At 40.6% G+C, this 18,296-nt stretch overlaps 1 protein-coding gene across 5 annotated transcripts in view; it reads right to left on the bottom strand.

Moving 5' to 3' along the window:
• Positions 1–18,067, bottom strand: part of RBMS3 (RNA binding motif, single stranded interacting protein 3) — a 343,935-nt gene extending 325,868 nt beyond the window's left edge. For 2 of the 5 annotated variants that reach the window (XM_009882166.1, XM_009882165.1), the window contains exon 1: positions 17,902–18,062. In XM_009882166.1, the coding sequence (XP_009880468.1) occupies positions 17,902–18,044 (143 nt within the window). In that variant the 5' untranslated portion in view covers positions 18,045–18,062. Of the gene's footprint in view, positions 1–17,901 lie in introns of all 5 variants that reach the window. The other 3 variants (XM_009882163.1, XM_009882167.1, XM_009882164.1) reach the window with 3 other exon arrangements.
• Positions 18,068–18,296: the final 229 nt, after the last annotated feature.

Raw genomic sequence — 18,296 nt, 5'->3', positions numbered from 1 at the left:
AACAGAAAATGAATTAAAAAGAAAAGGAATTAAAGAAAAAAGTAAGAACTCCAGCTACCACTAGGGACCGTGAACTCAAACTGATAATTCAAAGCAAAAGAATTTTATAGAGTTCACACAGAGGCCATTTGAATCAAATGTGTGAGTAAGACTTCTTGAGTTCACAGAGCTCCCATTTCATTATTTACAAATTAGAAAAATCCAGGTACTTGGGATGTCTTTGGAAACAACTTAGTTTTGAGAGGAATGTGTTTTTTAGGAATTTTACATTGCAAAACACATGTTTCAGGAACTACATCATAGAATTGCTTCTTTTTCTTCAATATATTTATTTTAATCTTTTGTTTTCCAGGGCTGGCATGTCACAGTTGTATTCCTTTTCCAATGGCCAAAATTTGACAAAAGCGGTGCAGAGGAGCACATTTTTCTCTCCCTGAAAATTTCAAGGAGAAATAACAAAAGCATGGATTTGGATTTTCATAATTACATGGACAAAAGCGCATGCTGCTTGCCCAGGACTGGGACAGAATACCTCTGGTTTTAAGTTTCTTTAGATTTTATTTAACTCCACCAAGTATATTTTTAAAAGCAAAGATTTTTTTTGTCCATTTACTTGGGCAACTCTGTAACATCAAGACAGCCTCAGGAGAGGGTGTGGAAATGGATTTGATAAGCTGTTCGACCACGATATTTTTAAATACTCAGGCACATGTACAACTTCAGGCATGTAAGAAGCCCAGTTGAACTTACAACAGGATGATCCATGTTTCTCAAGGTTAAAGCATGTTTCTAGGCTCATAAATTAATGTGCTTGTTCAGGGTGGAAAGTCCTCCCTACAGCCCCAACACAGTAAACAGACTTACACAGGACACGGAAGTGCACGTTTCCAGTCGGCGAGTGCTTTGCTTTCCTCAATGCAAGGCCTCTAACTACTACTTACAGTAATTAGTTTTAAGAGGACAAACCTGGTTTTGCTGGTAACTAACCACAACACCCAGGCCAGGGTCCCAAAGCAGGTATTCTCCAAAACTTTCTCTTAAGTGATAGCTTTGTCAACAATAAAATTCAAACTAGGTGAAGCTGCCCAGCATGCAATATTGATAGGTAATTTAGGAATCGTGTGTTAATTTTTTTATGTTTTCAAAATGCTTTGAAAATATGCAAGTAAATACAGCACTAAAAGAAGAATCATCTGTTACAAAAACACATTTACAGGTTTAGAAATATATTTAGTTTCGAGCCCTATTATATAATTAATTCTATTCTATTCTATAAATAATTCTTCATTCTTTATTGTCCAAAGAAAGATGGACATATTTGAACATATCAGCCTCACTGTGTCAGTCTGGTAAATATCTTTGCAGAAGGAGGTCTTATTAAAAACTGCACTTTGGATCACACTCCTGGTTTCCAGAAACATGGTGCCCCCCTTCTGAGTCCAATGGGATGGTCCAATTTATACCAACAGAGCAGCTACCTCATTATTTTCTGTCTCTGAGCGTTGAAGTTACACTTTAAGATAACATCATGGGGCTGGGAATATGGCTTAATTAGCACGTCTTGTAGCTCTCTGCTCATCAGTCAGCACTTCTGAGAACCAAGGAGCCTAAGACAAACAAAATCTTAGTCAACCAAAACCTCTTCACGCAGGCTTTGTGCCAACTTCTCTCACTGGACACTTTGTCCAGGAGTTTCCTACAGAAGAAAAGCCAACATTGGCAATTGCTGTGCTCTGCTGTGGTTGAGTTTGCACCCAGTAACAGCCAACGTTGACCTGGAAGGGATTAGATAAGCCATAGGATTCACTAAATAAATACACTCCTTATACACTCAGTCTCTTGTGTCCTTAAAAGGACACTTAGTTGGTCCTATCAGGTAGAACCCTGGATGGAGAGCTATGAAAAAAGATGTGCTATGTAACCCATCCTTTCTGAAATATACATGGGCAGATCTGGAAGAAGAAGCAAGAATTTAAATATTTTGTTTCTGCTGAGAAATTTTACCCCAGGAATGAAAGACTTACTGAAAAACACAGTGAGCACATCCTGAAATCTGATCAGTAACACTGGATTTGGAAGCAAATTAGCTTCAGTAGTTTGGGAGCCCTCAAGAAGAGTCTTTTGTATATTGCTGGCTTCAGGTGTCTTCAAATAAACCAACTAAATAAGATGCAATCCCCAAATCAGTGGAAAAACTGAGACCTCATTCTAACTATTGGGCATACGTTGGGAGAGAAAGAACTGTGATCCACTGGGATAAAACCACAATTCTTCCTGTAGCAGCCAATGAGTACTATACTGAAAATTCCTGATACTCACTACTATGCCAAAAAGTTACGAAATTAACCTTTGGTATTAAAATGTAACTAGGAAATAAATATGTTTGAGATACGCTTTCATTCTGCTTATATATTTCAAGCCTTTGTGACAGACTTGGGTTGTATTTTCATGCCTCTCTTTACAGCCATGAAGGAGAGAAACCTACATTTTTTTAAAAACTGAAAGCTGAGATTCCCATCTTATCACATGCCTCAGGATCTAAGGGTTGAAGAAACAAATATTGTGAACCTCGCAATAAACTTTTGAGGCTTGGCAACACCAAGGGCAACATCTTCATCAAATATTAGTTAACATCCTCAGCTAGGGAAAAAATGCTGCTTGGCAGTTGCATGTTTTGGGTCCCTGAAAACAACCTTGCGACAAAATAAATAAATAAATAAATAAAATAATACCAATGAACAATTCCACCCTGTGTTCTATTCCCCACTTTACAAAAAGAGTGGGATTTAAAGATTTATGAAAACCCCAGTGCTGACACCCCTCACTTTACTCCTGCTATCACACACATAGACAGCAAGTATATCCTATACAGATAAATTATATTCCAGCAGCCAAAATATAATCTGCCAAATGTGCTGGGTTTAACAATCAATAACAGCAAATTTACAATGATCACCTCTAGCGCCAAGCTGACTGCTTTTTGAACATCCCATCAGAAGCAGTGAAAGCACAAAACCAATGTAAGAGGGACACAGTCAGTCTTCAGGGAGTCAAAGACATATTCTACTAGAAACAGACGTACGGTCTGCAAATATGTACAACTATGAACAACTGAATTCATACTCTGGACAGTCCTGAATGCACCCGATGGCCAACTCTCATAAACCACGCACTTGCAGTGTCAGGCCACGTATTTACACATTCCTGAAACATCTTACTCATCAACAGCATTAGCACCCTTTCCTCCCACTCACTCAGACCATGGGAGTTTCCGACCCTTTCGCTTTCTGCTGTTCAAGAAAGGAAGTTCTTAAAAGACCAACACCTTGAATAAGAAGCCAAAGCAAAAGAAAAGGCTCTGCTCCAGCTATTCATTTCCCATGTGCCCCTGCCCTTCGCTTTCTTTGGGCTCGCTCCAGAGACCACTGAGATCAAGAGAAAAACCTATGGATTTCCCCTGTTCTGCAATTTCTGAGCACCATTAAATGTTACTCTACATGCAACATTCCATTTTGTAAGATAATTTCCTAAGTTCAGACTTCAGGGTTGGTTTTTTTTGATTCCCACATTCTCAGGACAACAGCTCCTTTGTTCAAACTTCCATGTTTATGGGAATGTTATCTTATCTCTGGTTTAGCCTTTAATATTGAGCAGAGTCAGAAAAGAATCATCCTCTTGTTTGAGATTTAAAGATTTATGTCTGCTTACATTTTTAAGATATATAAACATACAAACATACTTACAAAGTCTAAGCAAATTTACTCATATTAGAGCTGTTATCTGAATGACGATACTTACCACTAGTTACGGTTTAGTTCCGTTATCTCCCCCCTGAAACAGTTTTTTCAAAATCTGTTATGAGAGTAAAATGACAACATCCTAGGGAAAACAAGCTTTCTCCAGTCTGTCTGCAAGGCAGCAGCAAGGCTGGAGCAGCAAGGTTTAAGCAGCAGGAAATCAGCAGAAAAGAAGAGAGAAGCAAACCATTACAGTGTGGGGGAGGACTTTCATAGCCACTGGGCCACCCAAAGTTGAGAGAGACACTCCAAGCCGCAGTGAAAATCTGTGATTCAGAGAAGAGACACAAATGTGTAAGAGTGGAGAATGGCAGAAGAAAATGTCCCTAGTCTGAATTCCCAACTACACCCGCACCCGGTGAGGAAATACAAGGACCAGTCCACGCCACAGTCATGCCAGTTCTGCAGGAAAGCATGGAGCTAACTCAGCTAGCTTTAACTAAGTCCCAGCTTTCACTGCATGGCTCTAAAACCCAGAATCATCTCTAATATAGGTGCTTGTTCAGGCAGTCAAATGCACAGTACTGATTCAGATCTGCATGTTTGCTCTCCATCTAAAAGAAAAACGCACTTTAAAAAAGAATCATCATTTGTCTAAACCCCAGGCAGTCTTCTCCCCAGCCCCATGTCCCCCATCCCAGAGCTTCTCGAGAAGGCCATTCTCTCTCCCATCTCCAAGATTAGCACGTTCAAGACCTGCTCATTTTTGATGGGGGCGGGGAGAAATCCACCTTGAACAGAAAGCCTTTTGAGTCTTCCCTCACTTTTGAAGCCTTTGTATTTTTTAATCCCTGCTCTGCCAGGTTTGTCTCCCCTTCCCCCCTCCCCTTCAGTGGAAATTTTCTACTCTTTACAACCCCGGCTCTCTGCAGAAAATTGATTTCCCCTAGGATACAGCCATCCTACTGTTCTATGCATGGTCATTAATGACCATCCTGTTCACCACAGAGACAGACACGGTGGCACTCCTCCCCAGCTCCTTAGCACAGAAAGCACACAGGGGGAAAATCAGAACAACCTTAACCATGCTAAGAGTTCTCCATCTCCAGAAAATACCATACAAAATCTCCAAATGTCCTATTATGAGAGTAAAATAATTCTTGCTGGTTTCTGTCACTCCTTACTTCCACTGCACTATATTAAAATTTTTAAAGCTCCCCCAAATAACGACCATCATGTAGTTCCCTCTCTCCCAGAGCCATGTGGGAATGAACTCTAAATCAGGCATGACCTGAGCTCATGTTGGTTTTACTTGGGCACTGCTATCAGGGTATCCAAGGGCAGAATGCATTTCAGCACAGCCTGCAAAACCTGCCTGAAGATGTGAGAAAATATCTGGGAGCTGCACTTTTTGCTGGTTTAGCTGCTTTGCAAGCAGTGTACCTGCTGGCTTCACCGTCTCTGCGAGATCTGCCATCTTATGTTTGTTTGCAGTGATGTCCCATCCTTGGAGTGACAGACAATTCCGCCCTTAGCTCTTGGTGGCTTTGATGCCAATGGGTAAAATAAAATGACTGTACTCACAAAACAGTTTGAGCCTTCTCTATAAACCTCCTTGTGGATAGACCACAAATTGACTCCCTGCCTCCTCCTTGACCCATGGGGTCCTTGCAAGAACTTCCCCTTGTCCCTGCTGGTACAGGAAGATGCAGTGGAAGACTGGAAGTTGCAAGGAAGAAGATGGGGGTAGTCAACACCTTCTCTTCTTCCATTTCCAACCAAGGATTTTTATGTGATCAAGTTAATCTTGCTTACTGAGTTGCATTACAAGTTTCAACAGACCCAAAAATGAGGAAAAATATGAATAAGGCCCAACGATGTGTATAGAGCTTCTTTTTTTTTTTTTAGTAAATTCAGCTTAGTTCCAGTGAATTTACCTCAAACGAATAGCAGCAGTGTCTTTAAATCAAAAGGTAAATTTAAAACCAGACCAAACTAAATCTTTTTAGTGATTTTTTGAATAGAAAAAAAACACCCTTAAAAATTAGTTTGGAAATTGGGAGAGGGACTTAGCTACTGAGCTGCAACTTGGTCTGAAAAAGTTAACGTAGCTGATGCCTGATGCAGCACTTCAGAAATGCTGGGGTGGGTAAACTGCCCAAGCCAAGAAATTCATATTTAAAGCTCACATTGTCCAGCTACGCTGTGTAAATTGTGCCAGGATTTCTTTATATAATTCTCACTAATGCTGGCTGATGTTAGCTGAGGAAATCCTCCGCAGACAAACAGGACAATCCACCCCACTGTAGGTTCCATAAAATCACACGTTCTGTGGAAATTTCCAAATACCTCGGCACAATATGGGTGAGTTAAGGATAAAGTTTCAAGCCCGAACTCCATAATTTCCTGTCTTTTGCTAGTCTACACAGCTCTTTAATGTTATGTTAATATCATTTTTGTGGGTGTGATTGAATTACCCGCCGCTCTTGATGCCAGCATTAGTGGATTTCTGTGTAATAGGAGAGCATGCTTTACTGCACATACTGTTGCTAAATACCATTAAGCAGACCAGCTGCAGACCTCCTGATAGCAGGACTGGAGGGCTACCTCGTTAGGAGGCGACGAGCACTTTACTGCTGGCACACGGCCTGAATCCCGCGAGCCCTCAGCATGTCAAACTCGCCTCGACGTCCCCACCAGACGGCCTGCCGCAGCAGGTCCCCTAGCTGAAAAAGGTGCCCAGCCCCGGGAATCTGCTGACAGTGCCGAGATCCCTCTCACGAGCTCAACATCCTCGGGTCTTGTGCGGTGCTGCCGTGACTTGGCAGTCTGAAGAGATAGAGATGTATTTACTTGGCGACATTTCGACTCCAGGTGCAAAGGAGGGCTGCTAAGTTCTCCGCTGAGAGCGTGCCTCACACACTGGTGACAGCTACTAACTAGTGGTGCAGTCCTTTAAAAATCGCTTTCAGGAGTCTTTGTGGAGAGATTAAAATGCCACGTGTACGTGAGTTGTAACAATTCTAGGGCAGCTTCCAAAGGGAGATTTAACACAAGCTTTCTCATCAATATCCTTGCACTGCTAACCGCCACCTACTAGGCAAATGATGAGCCCAACTACTGTGCAGAAATATCCCTCTTTAGAGGAGGATTGCATTAGGGAATAAAACATAATAAAACATGGGGTGGGGGCAGGGGGCAATGGAAAAAAGAATGAGGGAGGACAAAGAATTTAAGTCTGTTCCACAAAGTTGGATCAGTACGCACTAAACTGTACTGACAGACATCATCATCTGAGGAGTTGCAATGTATTCTAGTCACTTTTGTTGCCACTCTGACCCACCTCTTCCTCACCACGAAACGCCTCCTGTGCTGGCTGGTAGAGCTATACTTACCCAGCAGCAGTGGGAGATTCAGCTGCTAGCGCTCACCTAACAGCAGTCCCACGCCCCCAACGTACCATGGGAACAGCATGGCAGGGACACAGCAGGGACAAGCGATGTGGCCTTGTGATTAGACAAATTCTTGTTTCTCTATATCTAAGTGTAGCAAGACCCAACAAAAAATTGCAGGAACCTAACAAGAACTAAAGATTGCAAATCTATGTTACAACAAAGCCAGGTTTTTCTTACCACTCACTGAAAATAGACATGAAACAACTAGAAGTCCTAAAAGTGCTGATAGTATTTAATACCTGTACCATTATAGCCTGTCTCCCACCTCTGCAAGACCTGCAATCTATCATGTCTTTAGTCCAATTCTTATGTTAGGCAACAAGCAAATTCATCGCATGAGTATACTGCCCTGCTTCGATTTAAACCTCACCAATGACTTGGTCATATTCCATTTTGTTCCCCTGTAGCCATGGGTTTTTCTTTCCATCTAGAAACAATCGCTTTGAGTTCATTTTACTCTGAGAGTCAAGAGATTGACCTATATGGATCCTTCAGCTCTTGAACTGGCTGTATGTTTGTATATGTGATAGGAATTCATTTGTTATGCAGTTCATAAGGTACTTAATAAACTTTATATTGAAATATTTGCGCTAAATTATTGTAGATTAATTAAAAAACTTCATAGCCGTATTCCATTAATTGACAATCCTAAATTTGGTGTTGATTTAAGTAAAGCAGAGGGGACAAGAAACATTAAAGATGAGTGGAGAAATTAAGTTCTACAAAATGAAGTTAGGTATGGCTTAGATCCAAATTCCTTACTTTTTAAAATAAAGCTTCAAGGCTGCTGCAGTTTTCTCATCGTATGGGTTTTTGTAACTCAAAGCCGAGGATGGACAGACATCTGTTTTACAATTAAAGGTAATCAAAACCTCAGAGGTGGAGTGATGAGCTGCTGCTTCTGACACAGTGCCAGTACCAGTGTAGTGGGATCTCCACAGACCACATATTGCACCAGCTTACGCTTCTCCTAGGACACCACAGCAGCGTTTGAGCATCATTTGTCCTGGTCAGGAACATAGATGTTCCAGTGATACATTTCACCCACTCAAGGACATGTATAAACAGATGTGGTTATATAAACTACACATAATAACAAATCTCCATGAACATGAAAAGAAAATTATTTCTAACCTCAAATAATTAGTTTTAAAAACATTTAAATGACCCCTGCAGTCCTTGATGAAATTATCCAAAGGCTGGAGAAAACTGTCTTATAATCAGAGACTTAAACAGCTCCATCTATTTTGATTATTAAAGAAAAAAAGTCTGAAAAGTGACTTGATTATAGTGCCTAAGTACATCGGGAGGAGGACAGAGGGAGAGGGAAAGAATCTGAAAGGTCCTTAATCTGATTACACCAAGAACCAACAGGTAAAAATTAAAACCAGAAAGTTGATTTGGAAGTTGCTCAGAAATTCTGACCAGTGAACACGGTTAACAGGAACAAACTGTTAACAACAGTGGTAGGTTTTCTGTTGCTTTCCTATCTTCAGATCCAGAGTATGTGCTTTTCTGGAAAATATTCTTTACATCAAAATAAATTGCTATATACAGTCCAGGAGCAAATAAGGGAAATTTAAGGACCTGAATCAACCAGGAAATAGTGGTAGACCATCCCTTGGTCTCTTCTGGACCTTAAATTTTATGAATCTGTGAATTATTTTATCCCTTTTAATTACTAGTTCTCTAAAGAAACTAAGAAGTTAATGTTGTTCTTGAATCAGTGAATTACAGAAAATAATTGAAGTTTCATAATTGGATTATAACCCCAGGAGTATATGGAAATGCTGAACTGGGAAGCTGAAGTAAGGAAAGCATGTCTGTGTTCTTTTTTTTTTTTATGTGATCACCAGGCAGTAACAGCCATAAATGCTGCACTTATTACCTGTATTACACTGAAACAATAACATGGCTGTGATCCTGCAATAACTGCTATTTGAACAGACTGCTGTGCTTCCATGAAGCTTTTATGAGGCTGGGTGTCTGTTGGCAGAGAGCTTATTTCAGAATAGGACCTGTATTTCCACATTGCTGTTACCTTCATTATTTTATTTGGGGTTGCCCCCAGAGCTGCGGCTAGGTGCTTTCCAAGAAAACCAAAATCCGGAGACCTCCACTTTCCCTAGAACTCATGATGGGGACACAGAAAATACATGCCCAAAGAAAGAGAAAACCTTTTCAGACCTCTGTCAGATCAACATCTTTTAAAAATTAGCTGAATGCGTTCCATCTTTCCTGTCTGTGTCTTATAACAAGGCAGACATAAAACTTCTGACGTAGTTTCAAAAATTCTAAGAAATTCCTCCTCTAGTGAACATCTTTAAAAAAAAATAATTCAGTTTTTAACACAAATCTAGCAGCAGCGCTTGTCACACAAATAATTCTGGGAAGTTACCAAATACTTGGAATGAAGGACATTGCATGCCGCATAGCACAGAGCTCTTGTCGATGCTTGTTTGGAATGGTATGGGAAAGTCTAGCAGCTGAACACAATGACATTTTTGTTTTCGTGCTGATAATATTCAATAGCTTTGCCATCAAAGTTGGCCTGCCACTTCCCCTTGTATAGAAATTACAGGCATGCTCCAAGGTTCTTGCCGTTAGCTGGAAGCAGTGCCCAGGTTATTCCTGTTTCGGGGGGGTGCGGGGAGGGGACAGGGAGGTAGGGTGGTGGTGGTGTATTAAGCATAGCTGGTATTGTTTCCTTCCAGCAAAGCTTTAGGACAATGTATTTCTCAAACGCATCAGAACATTATCTGCGTCATACCTTCTAGAGAAAGGTTACGGAAGTGTTTCTGCTACACAAATGTCAGAACATGAACAGTGTGTCTCCATCCTCTCCCAAAAGTTGGTGACTCCTAAGGAACATAAACCATATCCCAATCAGACAACTTCCTACATCCTTCTCTGCTCTCTGTGCAGGTAATACAGCCATTGGTTCTGCTTTCCCACTGCTGCCTTCAAATTCCCAAAGGACAACAGATCAGAAAAACCCACTGAACTTGACACCACAGAATTTAGAACAAATACCAAAAATGAATACAAATCTAAAGGACATGGATGAGCTTCAAAACAGAAGAACCGAACATAACCTGAGCTTTCTTTGTCATTAATCCCATTAAAAAAAAAACCAACAACAACAACAAAAAAAAAACCCCACAAAACCACAAAACCAACAAACCAAAACCCAAAGCACAACCACTCAAAGGACAGCAGTGAAGGAACCTTTGTCAAAGCAACGCATCAATCAGCCTCCTCACTGGAAAGCAGAAACCGAGCACCACAGTTTTACGGAATGCCTTGAGGGGCTGGAAAATTCAGACTGTCAAGAGCCCCGGGGTGACAAAGGCCCTTCCACAGAGCAACACCGACATTACAAAACCAGACATTTGTCTGACACACATGCACTGTGCAGAGCGCTTCTCGTCCTTTGGGCAGTTTTTGGCCACGAGCATTTTCAGACTCTTAAATGCTTACATCAATAGCCTCATGGACGGATGGTGATACCATGGTTGACTGGTTGAATACGCTGGAGAAGTGGAGAAAGAAAGAGGACAAGGAAAGACTGGAAACGCACACCTCGGAACAGGTCAGAAGCAGCTCATTAAGTGTGTTTGCCCTCTTTCTATCTCAACCCTCCTCCTCCACCATAAGCAAAACAAGTGGCTGTTACAGTCATGCCCTTCACACCACTACGTGGAAGACTCAATATTGCTGTTATGAGCTCTCTGTTTTGTTGTGGTTTTTTTTTTTTTTTTCCCAAGGACTTTAATTAAAATTCATCAGAAGAAGTGTTTTCAGCAGCAGTGTCTGAGAACGCTGCCTCCTCCCCTATCTTCCATTAAATCAGGTTCATCCAACTTGAAAGGAGATGAGAAACTCTCACTGACACTCTGTCACACTCCAGTGAAAAGACGGGCACATTCAAAACAGGGAAGAGTGCAGGTGCTCATTTATTACTTTACGCAGATTATTTTTCTGCCTTTCTTCCTGACAATGAGAACGTTCACATCCCAGATGGAGCTCTCTGTAGTGCTGTGGGCTTTTGCTGACCTAGAGTTTTGTTTTCCCCTGATGAAAGAGGCTATGTAAGAAGAGGATCAGTTCATTGCCTACTGGGGCAACTTAATGTTTGTTTTTAACAATGGAAGACATTTGGAGATTATTTTAATGGGGAATTAATATACAAATAATTTTTAAATCATATTAGGTAAAGGAGAAGAAAACCTGTGCTCATCCACACCCATATTTACACACTGCAGAGATGTAATATTTATATAACTGAGTGCAAAACTGCAAATCAACTGCTTTCAGAAACCAAGATGTCCCTCAGATGAAATACAAGTTCACTCCCTTGTACGATTTCGGACCCAGAGAGCAACCCCACAATGTTTCTAACAGCATTAATAAGCACCATCACTACGAAGATGTCTTCAATGCAAAAATTAACAAATCGTGTCCACGGCATTAGGTTCCTCTGCTTTTGTGTCTACTTTACGCATTCTTAATGTTCACCACTCGGTTCCTGATGAAAGGCATTTTGACTTTAACCTGAAATCAATTTATTTTCCCTTTTCCGCCCCTCTTAATAAACTTCTAGGAAACGTCTGTGATAGAAAGAACTTCAGAAGAACACAGATTTCTCCAAGTTGACCCATCAGTTTGTTCTTCTCTGGTCTGAACACACACAAAAACAAATGAGAGGAACAAACTCGTGTAGTTCCCTCATTGCCTCAAATCACTATATTTAGTCCAGCAGGACACCTTTGCTGTGCTTAGCCCAACAGTACACCCTTCTTGGGACTTTGCTTTCCCAATTTTACTTGGGATAACAAAGAAAATCTGGGGGGTTTGGGAGGTTTTTTCCTTCCCCTCAAGTGTCGGCATTTCTTTGGTTCCCACGAAGACTGATCTCTCTGGCAGATTTTAGAGCCATTCACAGTTCTCACATTACCAGGATACATTGAAGCAAAACATCTACGAAGATTTAAGCAGGAACTACTCTATATGATGCCACATGGTTCCTATATGAGCTAATCCCACTGAATGAGTGCTCTCCCCTTTGTGCCCTTTCAGTCTTTGCTATATCACAGAGCAATGGTGTCAGCTGATATTAATTACAGGAGAAATTTAGATTATATTGTTCTGTTTAAATTAATATTGAAGCCACAGTGCACCTTGCTTTAACATACACAAGATTAAAAAAATGCAGTAAATTCCTTTAAGTCTCCAAAGATTACTTCTTAAAAATACAGGAACAGACATAGGCTAACACTCTACTGCTACATAAGTCTCAGATAGTTTGGGTTTGGTCTTCACCAGGGCCAGGATAAGAACACCAGTTTACACCGGGTATAAATTTGGTCTGACTTCATTGTAGAACAAAAAAATTTACTCCAGGAATTCTTTTGGTCTTTCGGCTTTTGAGCTCACTATGGGGATCTTATTTGGGTTAACCTTTATTTTATTTATAGTTCACAGTAATTATTTTTAATTAACATTTTAATGCCAAAAAAAAAGGAAAGGAAGGGAATTTACTTCCCCCACACCTTCATTTCATCAGTTCTCATATTATATGGACCTCTTTTTATCTTCACAAAAGAAAAGAAATATAAAAATAGCCAGGATTTTAAAACTCTTACTGTACTAACACATGGCAGAAATAGCTATCATGAGCTTGCTATAAAGCTCGGTCTAATCGAAAATGTCGTACTTGTTGCAGCTATTATCAAAAGACCCTGTCCTGAAAGGCACCTTGAACCCTGCTGAAACCTCGATGAACTCAGCAGTTTTCTAGGGGGGCAAAAGGAATGCACACAGTTCATTTCAAAAATAGTCCAGGATTTAAGTAAAGTAATGTGTGTATTTTCAATTAATAACCTCAGTTACATTATCCTTGGGGCTAGCCCTTTAGCAGAATCCAAACAGTGGCAGCCTGAATATTTATTCAGGCGTTGCACAGGGACAAAACCAAGGACGTTCAGAATGGAATGAGAGGTGAAAATCCCACACTTGATGACTTGTCAAGGAGACAATCACCATACTTTCAGAAAAGGAAAAAAATATAAAACAACAACAACCAAACAACAAAAGCCCCAACCCAAAACCTTGAGTAACCTGCACAAAACACAGATCTAGAAACTACATATGCCTGAGCAGCATACAGACTTGCTCCTCTTCAAGTTTAGATATTTTTACTATTGCTGTCTTCATTAAGTCCTTTAATTTTACTCTGGACCACAAAGAAGTCAAAACTTGTTGAGTGATGAGATAGCTAGTCCAAACAATAAGAACAAAACAGATGCAAAAAGATTTCTGAAGGCACATTATAGGCACAAGGGGGGAGGACTACATCAGGACAAAAACATATGTAAGTTTAAACTATCAGACACTAGAAGTTTGAAGTAGCTTTCTTTCAGACTGGCCATGAAAAATTCATGACTGAATCAAGATGGACAGGGATTATCTTTTGAATACATGCCAATGTCTTAATAGCGCAGTGCACAAGGCTTTTTTAAAGTCATATGTTGTTCTTTTTAAGCCAACTTTTCTTTTCAAATTGAGGGGGAGGGGAGGGGTGGGGGCTGAGGAAGAGATGGTTTGTATCTCTTTCCCAAATCCCCATTGTCGTCTCCAAAACTTTTTTTACCTTTTAAAAAAGTTTTGCGTCTAAGTCTTCTCCAGTGCCAACATGTAAGAAAAGACAGATAGAAAGACCAAAATCTTGAGAGACAGACTGTGGGTTTTTGAAATGAAAAATGTTTCAAAGTAATACAGCTCAAATGTTTAATTTGTGCAAGAGATTTCCCTCAATCTACCTCCACCGGGATGTAGTTAGTAAGAATGGGATGGGTCCAGTATACCAACAGGGGACTAAGCCATCTGCGTATGTTTTTAAGAGAATTTTTGAATTCTTCTGGATGAAATACAACACCATGCATGAAAATTAGAGTGACATATTATGAATATTTCAAAGATAATAATTTATGTTCTGCTTGTACAGTGACACATCATGCACATTTTCCTGTCTATAATCTATAATTTTACATCTTAAGGTTGATTATCTTTCTTTTGGATAAAAATCATATTTTGACCGTGAAGATACACGTATAATGGTTTGTAATACTGCATCAGCATAGACTGTGTGCCTCAGAGAAATAAATGCTAATAATGTGATATTTTCTATAATTTTAATGAAATATTTTAAAATCAAACTTTTAGTCTAATAAGTTCCGGTGATCAATATGATCACAGATGGGTATAAAGCCTCTTTTTTAAAAACCTCAAGAAAGGTTAAGAGAGGCCTAGGTCCATTTTTGAAAGCTGCTTTACTCAGTGTTTATGAAAATCCAGAAGATATATATGTAAAAGGACAATATATTTTTGTTTGCTAAACATTCCTATTCACTCTATTTCAATGTAACCTTTGACAGAGTCATTGTACAAAGTCCCAAAAGACACAGCGCAACGTAACAGCTCCTCACTGCAGAAGAGAATTTGATGCAACTTTGCTGGACACACGTTAAACCAAATACTGAGGATTTGAACCACACAAAAAGAAAATCTTCCAGTAGCAATTTTTTTTTATTTACTCAGCTACTGTACAGCCTATGATGACTTGTTTTCCTTTAGTTATATGAACAGTTTGACAGATTACTGTGACAAGGTTACTCTTAAATTGATAAAAGGTTTGATAGTGTCGGAACATTTGTCAGAAATGTCTGACATCACGTGTAATGGACTCTGCACTTCAAGCATCAATGGTACTCCAGTCTGCTGTTTTCTGTTTAGTGTGCGATACACACCACCTAAAAACACACAGCAGAAATACAGAAAAGCAGGCAGGATTCACCAAAACAGCCCCATACTTGAACAAACAATTCTGCTTAAACTGTTTCTCCTCCATAACCCACCTGCCAAAATGCAATTAAATACAAAATGTTACACGTCACTTAGAGGGAGACGTCCTTGCTGGAATAAACCTGGAAATAGGATGGGCTACGATAAATGTGCATAGCCATAAGTATTTCCAGCATTCCCTGTAGTTCTGAGAGAGAAATATTGTGGGTTTAGAACATTATTCCTCAGACCTGCCAAATGTCAGACATTGCAAGTGACAGTTGTATTGCTGGCAGCCTTGTCACATGCTAGAGTGGAGGAAATAGGTTCGGAAGGGCCCATTTTAGGCACTGGCAGCCAGCCTTGGAGAACCAGCGTCCGGGGAATAAGATAGCTTTGCTGAATACCTCCCTTAAACACAGCTCTCCAAAAATCTTGTACTGCAAAAGAATAATGTGGGTTCTGGATTGGAATTCAGGTTTTCACCTCACATCGTGTAACAAATTACACTAATACTTCTATTCAGGAAGCTTAAGAGCCAGCACCTTCTGCTGTTTTGTGAATACCTGTTTGCATGAAGTCTTTAGCTCATCTTAAGACCCCAGCCACGCAAGCTGAGAGAGAACTCTATAGAAGACAACCATTTCTGAAGAGACAACATAACGTTTTGCTCACATAGCAGTAGACTGCTGCTATACAGACTGCATTGGGGGCGGGGGAGAAGAGAAGGGATTTGGACCTTTATCCACCTCTACTGTGTAACCATCTGCAAAGGTAAAGAAAATGCCTTGCACTATATAACTTCAAAAACCTACATACTGCCATTACAAATTCTTCAGATGTTTAAGTTTCCCTATATCATCTTTCCCTTTTGCTTTGATAAATACTTTTAATATTCTGAAAAAAAGACAGAACAACTGTCTGGTATCTCCTTGCTTCCATTTAGCCAAAGGATAGAAAATCAGCAAAATGAATGTCAGCAGTTTTCTTAAAGAGCATCTGTTCACACAGGAACTCCACGATAGCAAGACAAAGCCCTCTAATCACAGACCAGATTAAGTTTAGTGGAGCACATTGAAAATTTTGCCACAGCGCCGAAAGGAAGCTCTCAGATATTTGATGTGCACTTCCCATACGCAGAGGATGGGTAGGGACACGCTCTCTGAACTTCCATGATTCAAGTAACACTGCTCGTACCACAGCCGACTTGTGCCTCACACCATGACTGCAGCACTAAGCGCCAAAGCCGTGAAGCTCCTCTAGGAATAGTTAGTTCATTCCTCATCAGCTGCTCGGCTGAAAGCATTTGTCTGAACTTGGAAAGGGTCAGACTGCAAGAAGATGTATAGCAAAACAGCTTTTTGAACGTCAGCAGACTAGTCAATTTATACCTACTGAGGATCTGGCCCTTGAACTGGGATTATCTGTGACTGTCACAAGCGGGAAGTGTCAATGAATGTAGTTTGTACGAATGTCAGACAGGTACACTCGCAATTCAGCTTGCGTGAAATATGAAAAATCGCCAGCATGCCATACTCCTGTGAACAGTGAGGCAGTTCTGTCTGTAGCAGCTTTAGTAGGGGAAAGTCACAGGGAAGAGTTTCAAGCTCACGTAATCTTGCTAAAGTTCAGATATCACTTCAGTAAGACTGCTAGACCCAGTCCTGGCCAGCCATGTCCACATAAAGCACGCTTAAGGAAGCCTTTCAGCATTTTTGATCAAAATCAGGAAAGGCAGAATGCCATAAAATGGTAACATCCCATTAAATTGCTACTCGTATTTCAAGCTTCAAAATAACAGCCATTTGGATTCAAGTCAGTAGACCAGCCCCAGACCGTTCCTTTCTTTACCAAAACTCATTTATTGATCCCCATTTGAAAGGCTGATTTGCAATAAAAAATAGCAGAGCCGCTGCTGTCTTTTGGAATAGACTATTCTACGGCAAAACCACTGCAGTTCTGTGTCATAACAAGGGTGGATTTTTATTTTTCAAATCTCTCCATGTTCTTATTTCAACACCAAAAATGTGTTATCCTAAATTCCACCCAGGCAATCTCTGGTTGGAATCTCAAACTGGATTATTCCCCTTCCATATGTCATCAATAATAATATGTCATCAAGACTTTGGAAACCCAATCAGGTTCTCATTTCTACTCATATTAGCCACTACATTCAGTCGAGTGAGGTGGGTGTAAGTGGGTGCAACATTTTAGGAAACAGTTCTGTTGACGATGCATGATGAGCAAAGAGCTCCTTCTTGCTGCCCCTCCAGTTTCAACAGGAGTAAAACACAACTAAACTGATATTTATCAGTACAACCTGCCAACATGACTCTCGGGATAAACAGGGAGGTAGAAGGTGCTACTTTCTACATCATCAGGGTTCAGCGGAACTGCAGTTAATTAGATGTATGCTACAAGGCCACCTTCAGTGAGTTTCATGCTTCTCAATCTTTGAGCCCGGCACTGTGTGACACAGCAATCAAAAGATGTGACAAATGACTGAGGTGGGAACACCCATGTTTTGTTGTGCACTGGGTTATGATTCACAGATCATTGTAACTATAAAATCCTGCCATTAGGGAGGTTTTCTTGCCATGCAAATTCTCCTTTTAACATAAGAAAGAAACCAGATTAAAATAAGCATAAGTCAATGTGAAGGCCCCTCACCCCTCTATCCCCCAAAACTCATTACCGGAAGGTTTTCAACAGCCATTAATTGGCTGTTCAAACTAAAGGAATAATGGTTAACCTTCAAGTGCAGGAGACTTCTGATGTCTTTTTTGTGGACGTACATAAGTGTAAACTGAGAGGCCAGCTTTGACATTTGCCTGCCCAAAGAGATGGAGCATTTTAAGTGCACTTACGGCTGGCACAGCTTGATAAGGTCCTGGTCGGTGGTGCCGGGTGGAAGGCCTCGAATGTACAGGTTGGTTTTACTCAACTGCTCTCCGCTGCTGTTGTTGCTGCTGTTGTTGCTGCTGTTTGTGCTGGGGCTGGGAGGAGCCATGGGGTGGGGAGCTGGTGCATAGGACTGCTGGAAGGAAAACCAAAAAAAAAAAGGCGGTTACTGGAAAATAAAAGCATGGCAGACTCATGTGCTTTACCCAGGTAACCCTAGAGCTATACACGGAGGGATGCTTGTCCTGCCCTCCCTGCCTGCCTCCAGCTCCCCCAACGCCTGTGCCCACCCCCAGCCAGAAACACCTTTCAAAACGCAAAACCATGGCTACAAAGTGTATCATTTTACTTTATTTTTTTT

Source organism: Charadrius vociferus, unplaced genomic scaffold (genome assembly GCF_000708025.1).
Source record: "Charadrius vociferus isolate BGI_N301 unplaced genomic scaffold, ASM70802v2 scaffold303, whole genome shotgun sequence".
Taxonomy (NCBI): domain Eukaryota; kingdom Metazoa; phylum Chordata; class Aves; order Charadriiformes; family Charadriidae; genus Charadrius; species Charadrius vociferus.
The sequence above is the reverse complement of the archived record's forward strand: the minus strand, read 5'-3'. Positions and strand labels throughout refer to the sequence as shown.